Source organism: Sinocyclocheilus rhinocerous, unplaced genomic scaffold (assembly GCF_001515625.1).
Source record: "Sinocyclocheilus rhinocerous isolate Xijiao unplaced genomic scaffold, SAMN03320098_v1.1 scaffold993, whole genome shotgun sequence".
NCBI classification, from domain to species: Eukaryota; Metazoa; Chordata; class Actinopteri; order Cypriniformes; family Cyprinidae; genus Sinocyclocheilus; species Sinocyclocheilus rhinocerous.
The window spans coordinates 2399234-2415373 of NW_015639771.1; the positions used below are offsets into that span (position 1 = coordinate 2399234).

Below are 16140 nucleotides of genomic sequence, written 5' to 3' on the forward strand. Positions count from 1 at the left end.
TGGCCTCGCCCCCTTTGCTGCGTGTTCCCGGAGGCGGGGTTTATGTAAAATTCTGGGTTCTTGACGTAACGGACCCGGGAAGTAACTCGTTGTAGTCCCTACCAGCCGTTTTTGTAGGCATTAAACTGCCAGAATTTTAAAAGACGTTTGCATTGAACTTTCAGCGTCGTAGCTTTGCAGATATTGTTTATGCTCAAACAGCAACATTACACACTAACTAACATTAAAAAAGTGAAATCGCAATGAACCACCCCTTTAAATAGTCATAAAATCCTCTCAACTCTTATACGTTTCACTGTTAATATTCCAGGTCAGTGTTAACACCTCAGAGCAGATGATGAACAGCATGGATATGGTTTTAGGCTGTGAGAGAGATTTCTGTAAACCCTTCAGTTCATTCACAGTGTTGTAAAGCATTTGCATTAGGCTCAAGAGTGACTTTCATCTTGGCACTTTGCACACACAGACACACTAGTCTACACACTTTATCTGCTGATTCATTACATTAATAACCTCATGCTTGGAGAGTTTGGTTTCAAATATAGGTTAATGGTATCAAAAGATTAAATGTAAAAAATAAGATAACACTTTATAATGACTTAATAATCATTAATAAAGAATATATAATGCATAATAATGCATCTTAAATTCATTTACATTCAAACTTTGATATTTTTACTTGTAGGCCAATTTATATTTAAAGCTGAAGAATGTAAAGTTTTAACACAGTGTTATGAAAAGAGCGAGCCTAGTCCTACTGTACACTACAATACTGACTCGACCAATGGCGTGAGTTGGGGGCGGGGTTTATCTGTTTTGTTTAGTTTTTTTTCCGTAAAGCGTCACTTTTAGAGTTTGCTAGGTGGCGCTAGTGACGTCTATATTAGTCTACATACTTCAGCTTTAAAAATACACAAAAAATAATGCTTATTTAAACATCATATAGCATAATAATATTATTAGGTGATGTACAATCAAATATTTGGAACTGACATGAAACTTTGATTTGTGTTCCAGTTTATTTAAATGCATATGATTTACTGAAATCTGAAGGGAGGTACTACAGGTGAATTTTTACTTGCAAAAAAAATGGAACTGCTGTAATAAAATACATAAGAACAAATCGTTATAAAAAACTACAAAACGTAAAAAATAAATAAATAAAAACATAATAATAAAAAATGGAAAAAATAAAATCGGCAAATTAAATATAATTAAATATGTACATATTTGCATATTAGCTATATATAGCAAAAGTGAGACCCAACAGAAAAGATCACATTTTTATTTAATGTGATCAGCAACTTAAAGGTTGGTGATTGTCAGCTCCTTTTGTCAAAAGCTTAATTATTTAACAGAATATTTAATAAAACACTTTTGCTCTTCTAAGATAAAATGGCCCAAGGAAAGAAAGATAAAAAAAAAAAAATAACCCGCATAAATATCACTTAACAAGAAAATGATATTAAGGGTCTCTGTAACACGCTACTATTAAAGCTACGCTGTATGCAGTGCCCATCCTGGAGGTGCCAGAGTGGAACACGTACATGCAATGGTAAAACCCCTGTTTGTGCACCACCAAGCGCCTGGAGGTCTCCACAAGCAGGTACCAAGGAAACGAGAAGACCACCGCGGAGAACCAAACGGCCGCCAGGAGCTGGATCGCTCTCTTGCGGCCGATTTTGGCTTGCGGCTGCCTGACGATAGCATAATAGCGGTCGAATGAGATGAGAGTCATGGTCAGGGTGGAGATGATGCCGAAGCAGGTGTTGAAGAAGCCGTTGGCGACGCAGAAGGGCTCCCCAAACATCCACTTGCCATCCTTGCTGAAGAGCATCATGAAGGAGAAGGGTAAACAAAGAACGGCCGTGAGGACATCGGAGAGGGACAGGGACATGATGAACGCGTTAGTGACCGTTCTCAACTGCCTGTGTTTGATTATAACCACCACGACCGCTGAATTACCCAGACTGGACAGTAAGAAGATGGCCAGGAGCAGCAGCGCCTGCGCAGCCACCGCGATGCCCTGGAGAACCGAGTTCCCCTCCGAACTCTTCACTGGGCTGTTGCTGGGCATCTCGCCCGCGGCTGTATAGTTGCTGGCCTGAGTGCTCAGGCTGTTTACAACGGGTTTGATGGTCACAATCTCTAAAATGAAGCCCGAGCCCGACATGTTGTCCACGGTCGCGTTGCTGATGCCGGGGAGATCCATTGGACACGGTTAGGGCGCATCCACGGGGTGGAAGAGAATTCATCCCTTGTCAGTATCTCCCGTGTCCGTATCACAGTAAAAATGAGTATTCGCTACGATGTCACAGATGCTCCCTATGTAGTCCTTTGATGCCATACACCGTGCTTGGAGTAAAGAATGTTCCCCGTGCCCTCCGCTGTTACAGATGATTGACTGTTGATACGAGACGAAACGTCGTTATTCCGCTAGGGGGCGCTTGGAGGCCCAGAAAGCCGATTCACCATTGCGACGCATTTAGATTTCAGGATGTTTTGTGTCTTTTTTGGAGCTATTTTCGCCCTAATTTGTTTAGTATTTTCAAGTTTTATAATATCATTAATTAATATCGGAAATGCAAATGTAAATCTCCCATAGCTTAGTCCATAAATTTATTATTTAAAATTACAAATCGAGTGCGCACCAGTGACTGTGATTGGTCCATTCTAACAAGCGCTGAGAAAAGTAACAGGTAGCTTCTGATAAAGCAGCGTTTGCGCTAGCTTCTACACCTGAATGAATTAAATTCTCCGATGAATAAAAAAAAATAGTTTTGAGATGATTTGTCAATAACTTATTAGCTATGCCTACTGTTTCTGCCTCATAAACATATAAACGTTTGCTAGTCAGCCTAAGTGAATTCAAGTAGGCTACACAACTGATTGATTCACTCTGAATAGTGCTGTAAAAACTAGCAGATATCACGTGACACGCGACCTCGAATTTTTTTTACGCTTCAATACTACTGACATGGTGAAACTTTAATAGCCAGTGAATTAAAATGTGTGTTTGTCAGCCCATTGCAGCTGACCAACATCCGCGCTGCTGAGGCCCGCCCATTTTTAGATACCGTTTTAATGCAATCGCCGCTCTACATGCTTATTTTATTTCTGTGATACAGATGCAGGCCCCTGCACCTCCCCATGACGTTTGAAGCCGTTGCCATGACACCGGACCCGATTTTTTCCAGCTGAATTACGCACTTTCTTATGAAGATTGGTTTCATTTATTGTGCTTTGTCCGCACTGATGCAGACCTGCAAACGTTGCCATAAACGCACAATGTACGTTTTGTTTTATGTAATTTATTTTATTACTCATCTATCTATCTATCTATCTATCTATCTATCTATCTATCTATCTATCTATCTCTTTCTCTGTCTAAACAAGCAAAGTCCTTCTTTGCTAATGATTAGATGCTATGGTGGTGCATACTGTATATAAACAATAGACCTGAATGATTGTCATATCATATTTTATGTATTTATATACCATTTACAGTATATACTGCTATTATATAGCAGACACTGTAAATCTGGCCAGTGAGTGGCGCTGTGAAAGATTCAATTTTAGCAACGCGTTCCACATCACACGAAGAAGACGGAGGCGTTTAATTTTACGGTTTCTGTTACGTCGTTTTGAACATACAGCTTGAAATAAACTAATCCAATAAACTGAGCGATTTAATATTTTGTAATGCTGCATATGACATGGGTATGTTAAAACGATCATGAATAATTGCAATCAGCAAATGACAATTTATAATTCATCCATATTTGCTTTCTTGCTGTTGATAGAGTCGCTAGTTAGTTTACTGCCATGACAGCACAATTCAAATGTTTTATATAGAATTTAAGGATGTTACGATTTTTAATGATGTTTTTCTGGGTGCAATGCAGCTGTAGCAATGAGCTCCACTTGTCCTGGGCTGTACTGTGGAAGGACCATCATAAATGACTCTTTTGAAGGAGAATGTGGGGTAAGCGCCTCTTTTTACATTAGTCGGTCCAAATAAAACACACACAAATTGTTTAATGGACGATTACAATGTGTACTAATGCAAAAGCTCATATGTACAGTATAACAGCACGATTATGTGAATTTTACTAGTTCACAGTTGTTTATTTCAATTTACATTGAGGTTTTATTTGTTAACATTAGTTAACATGAACACGAATAAACCTTTACAGCATTTATTAATTTTGGTCCATATTAATTTAAGCATATACTAATGTTTTTTTAATCAGATGTTGAATCTGTTAACATTAGTTAATGCAAATTAACTTATTATAACAAATTAGACCTTATTATTATACGTTTACTTTTAGTTCTACACATATGAGAACTACTGTCAGTTGCACTCTTTAAAATAAAGGCTCTGTATAGGTGTATGATTCCATGAAGCACCTGATGGTTCTTTTAAAAAGGTTCTTCAATAGCATTGTTGCAAAAACCCCCTTTTGTAAGCTTATATTTTTAAGAGTGTAATGCAACAGTAATCGCCTGGTCATTCGAGAACAGTTCTGCTTGTTCTGATGTATGATTGGAGAGTTGGTGGTGTTTTGTGTACTGGATTTAATATTTTGGAGTTATTTTGGGGTTTAATAATAACCTTCATCACTCTTATTATCAAGGTTTGTCCTCGTGGCCAGAGAACTAACTATGAAAAGATATGTGAGGAATGCAGCGGATCTCCTGAGCTGTATGACTGGCTGTACCTGGGCTTCATGGCGATGCTGCCTCTGGTCCTGCACTGGTTCTTTATTGAGTGGTTTTCTGGGAAGAAAAGGTAGCCGGCAGAATTTCTTGTTCTAAACAATAGGATGATATATGTGGCAATATTATTGCGCTTATCTGATTAGTTTGTGTTTTGTTTTGCAATATTAACTCTCAAAGTGATAGTTCACCCAAAAATGAAAACTGTGTCATCATTTACTCGCCTTTCCACACCTTTATGCTTTTCTTTCTTCAGGGTTTCTGCAGGTTTTATGAAGGTAAATTTAAGACCAAGTAAAGAAAATGTAAGGAATCAATACGGTCTCTAAATGTAAATGTCTTGTAGCAATTCATTAGAATATGGAAATAACCTTTGCTGCAAAAAAGTGATAAATATTTACTTGAGAAGCAAAATGACAAAATAAGAAGTCTTGTTTTCTGAAAAATTGAACAAAATGAAGTGAGTTTGTGATTAAAACAAGAACAAATATCTGCTAATGGGCTCAGAAGAATCCACTTAGGCCCAATCCCAATTCTATTTTATACCCCTTCCCCTTCCCCTCCGCCTACCCCTTCCCCTTGTCCCTTGAAACAGAGTGTCAAGGGGTAGGGGTGAAAATATCCCCCTAAGAATTGGGACACCACTACTATGCCGTCACACGTCATCATACATCATCATACGTCGTCTAGCTCCTACAATACACACACCTATGCTGGTGTGCTGGTGTGCATTAGAGCTTTTAATTACCGTTCTATATTAATGCGCTGCTTACTGACACACACACACACACAAACACAAACATATATTGGAGATCGCATAGCTCACACATCCAGGAGAAAAGAAACTTATCAACGCTGCCCCACGACTTTTATTAATAACAGTTTAAATACTGAAAATACATTATATTTTCGAGCAACGAGAGGATAAAATCGCTGTTTTTTTAAGTAAACTCACTCTAAAAAGAGAAACGCGCATACACGCAACTTTCATCTCTCTTCGTTTGAAGGGCTGTCTGGCCCTTCCCCTACCCCTACCCCTCCAACCAAAAGAGAATTGAGACACCCCTACCCCTTCACGTGAACGCGCGAAACGGAGGGGTGAGGGAAAGGGGAAGGGCTAAGGGGTAGAATTGGGATTGGGCCTTAATTTACAGGGAAAACAAGTTTTCATACCCCGTTGACATGTTTGCTCTTGTAATACGCATAAACTTGATTAATTTTGTTTAGTTTCTCAGAAAACAAGACTTTTCATCTCAAGCAAATGCATTTTTAGATATTTGTATTGGCAAACAGAACAAAAATACTGAGGAAGATTATTATTTTTCTTTATTTTTTTGTAGCGCATGCAACATTTAATGCCATAGCTTTATGAATTTAAGCGTTTCAGCTGTGATTTATGACCTTTTTATGCCTTAATTTGTGGAAGGGGGACTCACAGAAATCACGTTTCTCTTGAGAAGCATGGTATGAAGAATGTTTGCAATCAAACAGTTTCTGTTCTCGTTGACTTCCATTGCATTTTTTGTTTCATACAATTGAATTATGAAACATTCTTCACAATATCTTCTTTTATGTTCCGCTGAAAAAAGGAGCTCATACAGGTTTGGAATGACATGAGGTTTGACAATGAGATTTCCATTTTTTGGTGGACTGTCCCTTTAAACTTGAATAATGCATTTTTTAAAGTGAGCTTCAAACTAACCTATGCTCTCTTAATATCATCTCCAGTTCTAGTGCCCTTTTCCAGCATATTACCGCTCTGTTTGAGTGCACGGCTGCTGCCATAGTGACTCTGCTTCTCAACGATCCTGTCGGCCAACTGTCTATTCGTTCCTGTGAGGTTAAGGTGCTTTCTGACTGGTACACCATGTTGTACAACCCCAGTCCCGACTACGTCACCACTCTGCACTGCACGCAGGAGGCTGTGTTCCCTCTGTGAGTGGCCTTTGCAAAATGACATTTTATTTGATTTGAGACACCAGTTATTTCTGCTGCTTTCTGATGACCTGTTCTTTTAGGTACACCATCGTGTTGATCTACTACGCCTTCTGTCTGGTTTTTATGATGCTTCTGCGGCCACTTCTGGTTAAAAAGATTGCGTGCGGTTTAGGCAAGACCGATCGTTTCAGGAGCATCTATGCAGCACTGTACTTCTTCCCCATCCTCACTGTCCTGCAGGCAGTTGGAGGAGGACTTCTTTGTGAGTGTCACTCTTTTCTTTTTTAATGAACATTTGAAAGTGTTCCTAGTTGACATCAGTATTATTTTACTATCACTGAGATACTAATATAGATTTTAATAATATCTTGATTCTTTAATTATTTTTATATTTTCTGTTTTAATTTTCTGTTGATTTAAAATTTTAGTCATTTTGTTGTTTTTGTCACTTTGATAAAAAAAAAAAACTTTTTATTTCAGTTTTAGTTATTTAAGTTAAACTAAATGAAAATCAGCAACTAGCTAAAATTAAAATCTGAATTATTTTTGAATTAAAATAAAATTAATTTTAAAGTTAGTAACAGTTTTAGTAGTTTTATTTTTATTAGCTTTTATAAAATTCCTGTATATTTTTTTTTTAATACATTTTACACTGAACAAAATTATAAACGCAACACTTTTGTTTTTGGCTATTTTTTTATTTCAGTTAAAGTTTATTGTCTTTCAAGTAACTTTTTTATGGTTTTAGCTAATTCTAATATCTCTGTTTGACACTTGTATTTCCCTTTCTTATTTCATCAGATTATGCATTTCCATATATTATTTTGGTCTTATCTTTGGTCACGTTGGCAGTTTACATGTCAGCTTCGGAGATACAGGTAAATGCATCGTGTACTGTTTTTTTCCCCCATAATGCCTTTTATTTCATTTTCAAAGACGTGTTAAAACTCTTTGTGACTTATCTCCCACAGTCTTTCAAAAACCTTGTGGCTAAGAAGAAACGCCTCGTGGTTCTCTTCAGCCATTGGCTCCTCCATGCATATGGTATCATTTCCATATCCCGACTGGATAAACTGGGGCAGGATTTGCCGTTGTTGGCTCTGGTGCCTGGACCCGCTCTCTTCTACCTGCTGACGGCCAGGTTCACAGAGCCAAACAGAATTCTGGCAGAGGGTGGGAATGGACACTGATGTCACTTCCTGTGTAGGAGAATCACCTCCCTCAAACTCACGTTAGAGACTTTTAATTGAATGACACCTTTGGCACGAACACCAAAGAGCCATAGTCATTGCTCATGATATAGTATGTTGCCATAAAGTTTTCTTTTAATACTATTTGTTGTTTGCGTGTATTGAACAGAGATCAAATGCAATACTTCATGAAGAATGTTCTTTTCCTAACTGTTTTTCTTTGAATCCTGAAAGCGAATTTTGGAAAGTAGTAGTCGATGTTTTTGTAAATTTATGGTAACTTAAGTATATATGACTCATTTAAGTTTTGGTACTTTTTGTGATTTGTACTTGTTGTCAAGAATAGATACAAATCAACAATTTGTTGTAAATGTACAATGTATTTTTTTTGTGTGAGTGATAAATATGAAACAGCTGGTCTGTGAATTTCCCGAGAGCCCTGAAGTAATGTTAACCATTTTCATATGACAAACTTTGTTGTGCCAAAAAGAATTGTATGTATTTACTCTGTTTTCATGCATGGATAAAAGCTTAACACTATAAAAGGTATGTTGTGACAAATTTGCATGTGGCATTATATGATTGTTTTGCTGCTGAATATGTAAATCTGCATACACATTGTATTGTGAGAATAATTATGTAGTTTTCAATGTTCTCAGACCCTCATCCTCACAACTTGATTAAAGATTTCTCTTATTAAGGATGTATATTTATACGTTCTACAGTGAAGTGTGGAATATAACAAACTGATTAGAGATATTAATGTTTTACAGTTTTATTCAACATGTAGTATATGTTATACATGGTGGTGATTTACATTCATTGCCATCAGATCTATGAAAATGAATGTTTGTCAGCTGTGTTTGACTTGAATAAACTGTGACAGATTTTTCGCATAGATGTGATATAATTAACAAAGATTAATACATGTAGAAAATATTTTGCTCATTGTTAGTTCATGTATTCTAATGCTCACAAATGAAACCTTATTACCCTACTTTCTATAGTCATACATTTTAAAGTATTATAAAATATTTAAAACCTGCTCTTAATTATTGAAGTCTATAAAATAGTTGTTAAATGTCAGAAAATATTGTTCCTTATTAATGTAAAATCTAAGTGTTTTTGAAGTTTGGCTTCTCTAACACGGAGCTCATGCCTACTAACTCTTTCTCCAGTCTGTTGTTGATGTCGCTGATGTGATGTTTTCTTTCTTGAATCCTCACTATGAGATTGTATATGTCCTCCACAATCTTTTGGTCTTGATTTGCAGATTTCTAATGTAAAAGAGTCCAGATTAGTTCATTTATTGTACAGTAACATCTGATAAAGTCCTTCAGCAAAACATCAAGTTCAGAAAAAGGTTTTTAATAGCCACATCAGAAAACATGCAAGTTCATCAGTTTAAAGGAACGTTCCAGATTCACTGCATTAATCTTGATGAATAACATCTGTTGCCAATTACCATGGAAAATATTTTTGCCATCCCTCACTTTACAGGAAATTCTAAAAGCAGGAAGCGCTTCCATTAGACTTCCTCTGTAAGTGCTTTACTCTACACACAGTTTTGTATTTTGTTATAAAAACCGAGAAATAACTGACAGCACTCCACATGTGCTATTGATTGAGATCATTTATATTGAACCAGGAACGTTCCTTAACTGTATTGTGTTTTGAAGTTTTCTTGTACCTCATTAAGCAACATATTTGAATTCCAGGTATCTGTTAGAGTCTCTAGGAATGGAAAAGAGACATTATTGGTTCTGGATCATTATACTAAAAGCAGAATATTTTTAAAATGTTAAAAGTCATTGTCAGAAGACTCACTAAAGAGGGACTGCACTTCCTCGTTCATCCATTCGACCTCTTGCATATACTTTTCCTTGTCTTTCTTTGCATCCAATATTTCCTCCTTCATTTGTTCAATGCGCTGTTGAAAAAAAGAAAACAAAATCACAGTTGAAAACATCTCAAGTGGCATGCTAACAAGTGTCTGTGTGCTGATTAGTGTGAGTTTTCACCACATGCAGGCGACTGTTTTCCACCGTAACTTGCTCCAGCAAAACCTTATTCTCATAGATGCTTTTTTCGACTTCACTGATCACTGCAGCGTTGGCAGTTAACATCTCCATATGCTTGGCCCTCAAAGTCATTAACTCTCTTTTCAGATCTTCCTACAAACATACAAATGGACACTAAAGCCATCAAGTAAATAAGCACATGATTGGAAAATGCTTAGTTAATGTTGACCTTTGGTTGTAGGAGAGCAGCAGTCTGTTTTGTGACCTCCTCAATGGAGACCTCAAGATGTTTTCTTTGGGCTACCAGCTCTGAACATAAAAAAGAAAATCACAAATTTCTTACAAAAAACATTTAGAAGTTCAGGTATCCTACAAATGCCATTGAATTTGCCAATGCGAAACTGTCAAAAACATCTATTTACAGTGCAAAAGTCAATCTCTATTCTTTCTCATTTCAGTTATTTGCAATTATAGAATGACCCAGTTATACATTGTAAATCATATCTCATAAAGAAGCAAACGCTAGCTGAGAAACAACAGGTGGCCAGTTCGTGACTCCATAGTTCAGGTATGGTGCAGTGTTGAGCTACATGAGGAGAATAGAAATGAAGTTTGTACCTGTTATTTGTTTTTTTAAAGTCTGATGTTTGAGGTGGTCAATGTCAAACTGAGACTCCACCGTCTCTAAAATCGACTCCTGGTCCTTGAGCTCCTGCTCTTTCTCCGTATGAGCTTGAGTGATTGATTCTACATCCCTCTTTTGAGACACAAGACATGCATTTTTAGTTTTCAGATGCACGCTTAGCTAAACCACATCCCTCTTGAAATGTTTTATTGAGCTTATAATAAGTGTATGAATATGGATTCTCTCTTTTACTGTAAGATGTTGAATTTCAGCCTGGTAGTTCATTTCCAGTTGTTTTCCCACTTCCTCTAAATTTGCCAGCTCTTCTGCAAGATCCTTTATCACCGAATTCAATAATATATGGTTCTGGAGTTTCTTCTTCTACAAAAACAACAACATGCCTTAGATACAGTGACTTCTCTTTGCATTTCCAGCACTACTGTCTAGTGTTTCTGTCAGACCTCATCAAGCAGCTCTCCATATCTCTTCTCTGTTTGCTCGATGGCTGCATTGATCTCCATTACATACTCCTTGTGTTCCTCTTTAAGGGTTTTGCGAGATTTATCTATTTTCTCTCTCTCAGCTTCAACTGCTGCCCTGGATATAAAAATGTTAATGTGATAATGACCATGTAAACAATGATTTGAGGATGAATAACAATTCTCATTGTGACATATGTAGATCAAGTTAAACTCGTTTTAAACATTATTAATTTATTTTTACATTTAACCACATTTAAACATGAATTAAACCAGCTGAAACTTTATTTGTTAATTTATCTGTTTTATGTATTCTATTATTTCAGTTTTTAATGAATTGATTTTTCTCTCTAAAAATTTAAACTGTATTGTTGTCTTGTTAGCTAAACTGTGCATGATAATAAAAAATACTAATTAATTTATACAATTAATTTATAAAGAAAAAATGCCAATTTCTTAACAAAGAGAAGCTTTATTCAAGATAAACTGCTTGTTTTTTTTCGTGTTTTCAGTACTACGTTTATTTGGGGTATATGAATTTTTCTTTTTTTTAAAAATTATTATTGTGCACAATTTTGTTTCTCAAGTACATTTTGCAGTTTAGTTCCCTGTAGAAGATATATCATAAAAGATTCAAATAAGATGTTGAACAGACCTGCTCATGTTGTGTTTGGCCAACTGACCTTCCAGTTCCTCCAGAGTTTTTTTGAACATATCTGCATTGATTCTGAGAGACAACCACACAGTATGAAACCATTTGCTTGTAATGTAGTAAGACAAAGTCATAAAACAAAAGACAGGGTCATACATGTTAGCGTCGTGAAGCTGTCTCATCTCTTCTTTCATGTTTTTGATTTCAAATCTACATTTGGCAATGGATATAACGTCTTCATCATGTCTCAGTTTATTCTCCTCTAACCTAAAACAAAGGAACACATTGATCACTTGAAATCTAAACATTTCAAGTTAGTCATCGTGATAAAGCAAAGAAGAAAGAGTATTAAAGAGACGAATGTACCGTTTGGACAGACTGTGTTGTTCAGCAATCACGTCATCTTCCTCTTTCCTCTGAGTGCTGAAGATATCTGACAGTTTAGCGAGGGGCTCTGATAAAGCACTTTTCACTTTCTGTTCTTCCTTTATCTCATTTTCAATCTGAGAAGAAATCACAGTTCCTTACAGTGCTAGGTAACGGATTTAGACCCAGATTAAATTTCACCATCATCTCTCGGTGGAAACGAGCCATGAGGGATGGATTAGATCCCCAAAATCAAAAGAATTTAAGATCTGTTACATTAAATATTATACAATGTTAAAATAATAAATTAATATTACGCATTATATTATATATTGAAATATTTTAATATGCATTAAAAAACATATACTTAAAATGTAGGTTTTCTGCATGACATTCAAGCACCTTCCACAAATGTCATTAAAATGTCACTGATATTGAAAACCATCCTGTCCAATTGTTTTATTAAAATCAGAATAAATGAAATTCAGTACAATCAATACTACCCTGAAGTTTAAATAGACATATATAGAATTTCTCTTTCTTTCTTTTTCTTTATGAATGAATGAATGAATAAAAATTTAAATTAAACTGAAAAAATAAAATTAAGTTAAATTAGGGTTATCTCCAAACCTCTACAACACCAGATATAGAAGATTTTCTTCTTCTTCTAGATAGTGGTGTTTTATTCATTATAGTAATACTTTTATTGTTTAAATAACTGAACGAGTTGCAAACTGTTTATTAGTCGACTATACCTTATTTAAGGCTATTCTATTTAGGTTATTGATTAAGAAACTATTTTTATTAAGCAAGCTTCATTCATAATGTTTCCTCTTTTAACCAATATGTAATTTTGCACTGGTAACGGTGTTATTTAGTATTGTTTATATACTATTATAGTATTTATTAATATTTTGAAATAGCTTGTATTTTTATATTTTCAGTTTCATTTTAATATTACCATTTTATTTTATTATTATATTCCAATTTGAATTTATTTTAACACTGACACGTAATCGCCTCCTGTATCTTGCATAACCAGCATCACCTATATACCGTCGGTAGCCTAGATAGATATATGGATAGGTATAGATGTTCATGTATCCAGACCAGGTGCAGATCTATTGACTGCTTGAACTATCTAACATCTAAGGGCAGTCCAGCACTCAGCTGTGTTAAAGGTCATCTATGCACATTGTGTCTTTGAAGGAAAGCATTTTAAAAGCTCAATGTGATGGTGCTCAGCGGTACCGGCCAGAGGCAGGAAATCGATGCTTCAGATCTGACATCTAAAGACAGAGATTTGAGGGTTCTGATCCTGTCCGAAAAGAGTGTATTATGGAGCAGCCATTCGTTTAGTGTCAGGAGTTTCACAAAGATGTCTACATCTACTTACCTCCACCATCTGCTCCTGAAGGACCTGAGCTTTCTGCTCAATTGCTTCTGCCAGTTCAAGAAGTTCACGCTCATGAGACTCCCTGTTGATTATGAATAACAAAAGCTGATTTCTGTTGACCAGAGGTGAAGGAAACAGAACTGCTTGATGTTAAAACCAGTCACTGATTACGTTTGACGATCAAGTTCGTCTTTCTGACTTTTCTCCTCATGAAGCCATTCTTTGTACATAATTTTAGATGCTGCCATTCTTGCAATGTTTTTCTCCATCTGGGATATATGCTGAAACCAGATGAATAAAGTAAGCCATACCAATCGTTCTATGCCAACATTATTGTAATATTGTTTAGACACTGTACAAAGTATGTAGATTCTTACTTTTTTACACTGTGTGATTGTCTCCTCCTTGTCTTGGAGTTCTGATGTAAAGATATCCAGCTCCTTGCGTGTTCCTGCATTGATTTTTCTTTGTTCTTTAATCTTAAGAGCAATTTCCTCTATCTAAAGAGGGGAAATATGAACTGAATCACAGCTTTTGAGTGAAAATATATCCTGTTTGAAAAAAAAACAAACAAGCTCAGTCTACCTCTATTTCCACAGCATGTTTGCTTTCAGCAAATGTTTTACTCTTCTGAATCATGTTTTCTTTTAGGTCCTGTTGGGCCGTTTTCACCTGGACAATTTTGTCCTTCAGTGACTGAATCTCATTCTGTTTTTCTGTTAACGTCATCTGTATACTAGCTTTGTTTGACAGCTGCTGATTCATCTGGTCAACATCATCTTCATAGTTTCCTTTAATGTTTTCTTTCTCCCGACTGAAATATAATTACAGGAAGAATTAAACATGTATTTTATCATATTTGTGTGTTATTTCTGTGGTACCGAACAAAATAATGACTGTTTTCAAACAGGTTTCTCAAACACTCCCCTCAACTGCCATTGGTCAGAAAAAAAGATAGTCCCACCCTAAATTATTTCAATTGCACTGAATAATGTATGCACTTCAGATTTAATGAGTATGAAGTAAATGGTAGAAATAGCAATGTGAACTACATTTCCCATGACCCCCTTCAGTCAACATGTTTGAATACTCACATCAGAGCAGCATTTTCTTGTTCAATGAGTTGTTGCTTCTCCTCCATGGATTGTATGTCATCTACTACAGTTTTCAGCTCAGACTGAAGTCGATTAATCTCTGCAGCATTGTCTTCTCTTGCTGCAGTGACACAAGCTTCAAAAACAACAACAAACAACTTTAAGAAGTTACCTGAGCAGTTTCCCAACCACCATTATGCTGCAGGTGAGTTGTTGCAAGAGATGGCCCAATATTTAGACTTATACTTCATGGATTCAACAGTTTTCCAAGGATTTGTGGAGGAACTCACCTGATATTTCACTTCTGATGTCATTCTCTAGGTTCATAGTTCGATGTCGAAGCTTGCTTGTCTCAATAGTTTCAATTTCAAGTTTCTCGCGTGCTATTTTTCTAGATAATTCCTAAATATGAATGCCACAGTGAAATGAACACATAGCCTACATGGGTCATTCCTGTCAAGCAGTACCATTTTAATTCTGTAACATGTACCGTTAGAAGGATATAAAGTGATATTGATGTTTGAGTGTTTATCAGTTAAAACAATATTTAGAAAAAAAAATAGTTTGAAACAATTTGATTTTTGTTAGATGGTAGCCTCTTGTGGATTGCACTCAAAATGGCAACATCTAGTCAAACTGAAGTTGTGAAATTATTTGAACCCCAATGTTGACTCAACTATGACAAAAGAAACCATTTGATATGATTTTCATCTCTTAAAATTCTGAATTTCATAATTTATACAATTTATAATGTTAAAGGACATACATAAAGGACATGACTGCGTAACAGAAATTACACATTGGATATATACTAAATATTCTGAATATTTTACCCTTTTTTTGCAACCCACACCCCACGTATTTTATGATTAAAGTTAAAAAAATATGTAAATACTTGAAAATACCAGCTCTTTAATGGCTTCAGCTGTCTCTCTCAGGTGGTGACTTGCTTCTTGACTAAATGAAACCCCTTCTTCCCTCAGTCGTTTATCTGTAAGGTGTCAAAGAATTTATCACTTCACAGATAGGCTAAATTAGAGGTCAATTTATATAATTCATATATCGATAATGATGGCTTCATATTGAAATCTGTGATCTTGAAGTATTTGCCGCTAGTTGGTGTATGAATTCGTGCGTTCACAAAATAGCCTACAAAGACAGTTTCTTACCTAACTCGCCCACATGCTCTAAGGCAATCCTTACAGCTGGGAAATCCGCCATATTATTAAATTATTTTATTTTTAAACGGGAAACGGACGACCTAACAAGCGATAGCCAGAAGTTCCACGATTTGAAAACACAGCAGCAGTTTGACTCCAAGTTCATCTGTGTACTAAACATGTTGGCATGACGACCGTCACAGCAAGTAGGCTACACGATACCCCATGTATTCAATTAATTTTCGAATCTATCTATCTATCTATCTATCTATCTATCTAATCTTAATTGTATTTATTTTTAAAAATTTTATTCACGTTGAAAAAATCCTATTATTATTATTATTATTATTATTATTAGCAGTAGTAGTATTTTTGTAATACTTTTTTATTTTTAGGGCAGTAATATACAACACTTGGTAACCATAGTTTCCACCAAAATACTTTGTTGCGTTTGTAAAATCCATATATTGTTCTGTCCTTTTAACAACAAACAGTGA

At 35.8% G+C, this 16140-nt stretch overlaps 3 protein-coding genes across 3 annotated transcripts; 1 reads left to right on the top strand and 2 right to left on the bottom strand.

Moving 5' to 3' along the window:
• Window positions 1-1465: 1465 nt before the first annotated feature.
• LOC107751796 (probable G-protein coupled receptor 135) lies at window positions 1466-2391 on the bottom strand. The gene has a single exon (XM_016567565.1). It carries the CDS (start codon window positions 2210-2212, stop codon window positions 1466-1468), a length of 747 nt encoding a protein of 248 aa, XP_016423051.1. The 5' UTR covers window positions 2213-2391.
• A 1169-nt stretch (window positions 2392-3560) lies between these two features.
• Window positions 3561-8741, top strand: LOC107751812 (JNK1/MAPK8-associated membrane protein-like). The gene is made up of 7 exons (XM_016567583.1): window positions 3561-3720; window positions 3906-3985; window positions 4641-4795; window positions 6451-6657; window positions 6741-6922; window positions 7462-7538; window positions 7632-8741. The coding sequence occupies exons 1-7, from the start codon at window positions 3717-3719 to the stop codon at window positions 7848-7850; spliced, it is 924 nt and encodes a 307-aa protein (XP_016423069.1). The 5' UTR covers window positions 3561-3716; the 3' UTR covers window positions 7851-8741.
• A 224-nt stretch (window positions 8742-8965) lies between these two features.
• On the bottom strand, window positions 8966-15832 carry ccdc175 (coiled-coil domain containing 175). The gene is made up of 20 exons (XM_016567566.1): window positions 15814-15832; window positions 15653-15700; window positions 15389-15474; window positions 14774-14885; window positions 14484-14619; window positions 13975-14203; window positions 13767-13889; window positions 13561-13670; window positions 13390-13471; window positions 11994-12130; window positions 11784-11894; window positions 11631-11702; window positions 10958-11093; window positions 10749-10877; window positions 10490-10628; window positions 10101-10180; window positions 9872-10024; window positions 9678-9780; window positions 9541-9584; window positions 8966-9127 (listed from the first exon to the last, which is right to left on the bottom strand). Exons 1-20 carry the CDS (start codon window positions 15830-15832, stop codon window positions 8966-8968), a joined length of 2211 nt encoding a protein of 736 aa, XP_016423052.1.
• Between the last annotated feature and the right edge of the window lie 308 nt (window positions 15833-16140).

Excerpts from the sequence above, each read along its gene's own strand:
- ccdc175 (XM_016567566.1), bottom strand. Across the intron at positions 15,475-15,652 it reads AGAGCATGTGGGCGAGTTAG|ATAAACGACTGAGGGAAGAA; the intron begins GTAAGAAACTGT and ends GACACCTTACAG. Across the intron at positions 14,620-14,773 it reads CATCAGAAGTGAAATATCAG|CTTGTGTCACTGCAGCAAGA; the intron begins GTGAGTTCCTCC and ends TTGTTTTTGAAG.
- LOC107751796 (XM_016567565.1), bottom strand. The coding sequence starts at position 2,212 with ATGGATCTCCCCGGCATCAGCAACGCGACCGTGGACAACATGTCGGGC.
- LOC107751812 (XM_016567583.1), top strand. Across the intron at positions 4,796-6,450 it reads TGGTTTTCTGGGAAGAAAAG|TTCTAGTGCCCTTTTCCAGC; the intron begins GTAGCCGGCAGA and ends TATCATCTCCAG. Across the intron at positions 6,658-6,740 it reads CAGGAGGCTGTGTTCCCTCT|GTACACCATCGTGTTGATCT; the intron begins GTGAGTGGCCTT and ends CTGTTCTTTTAG.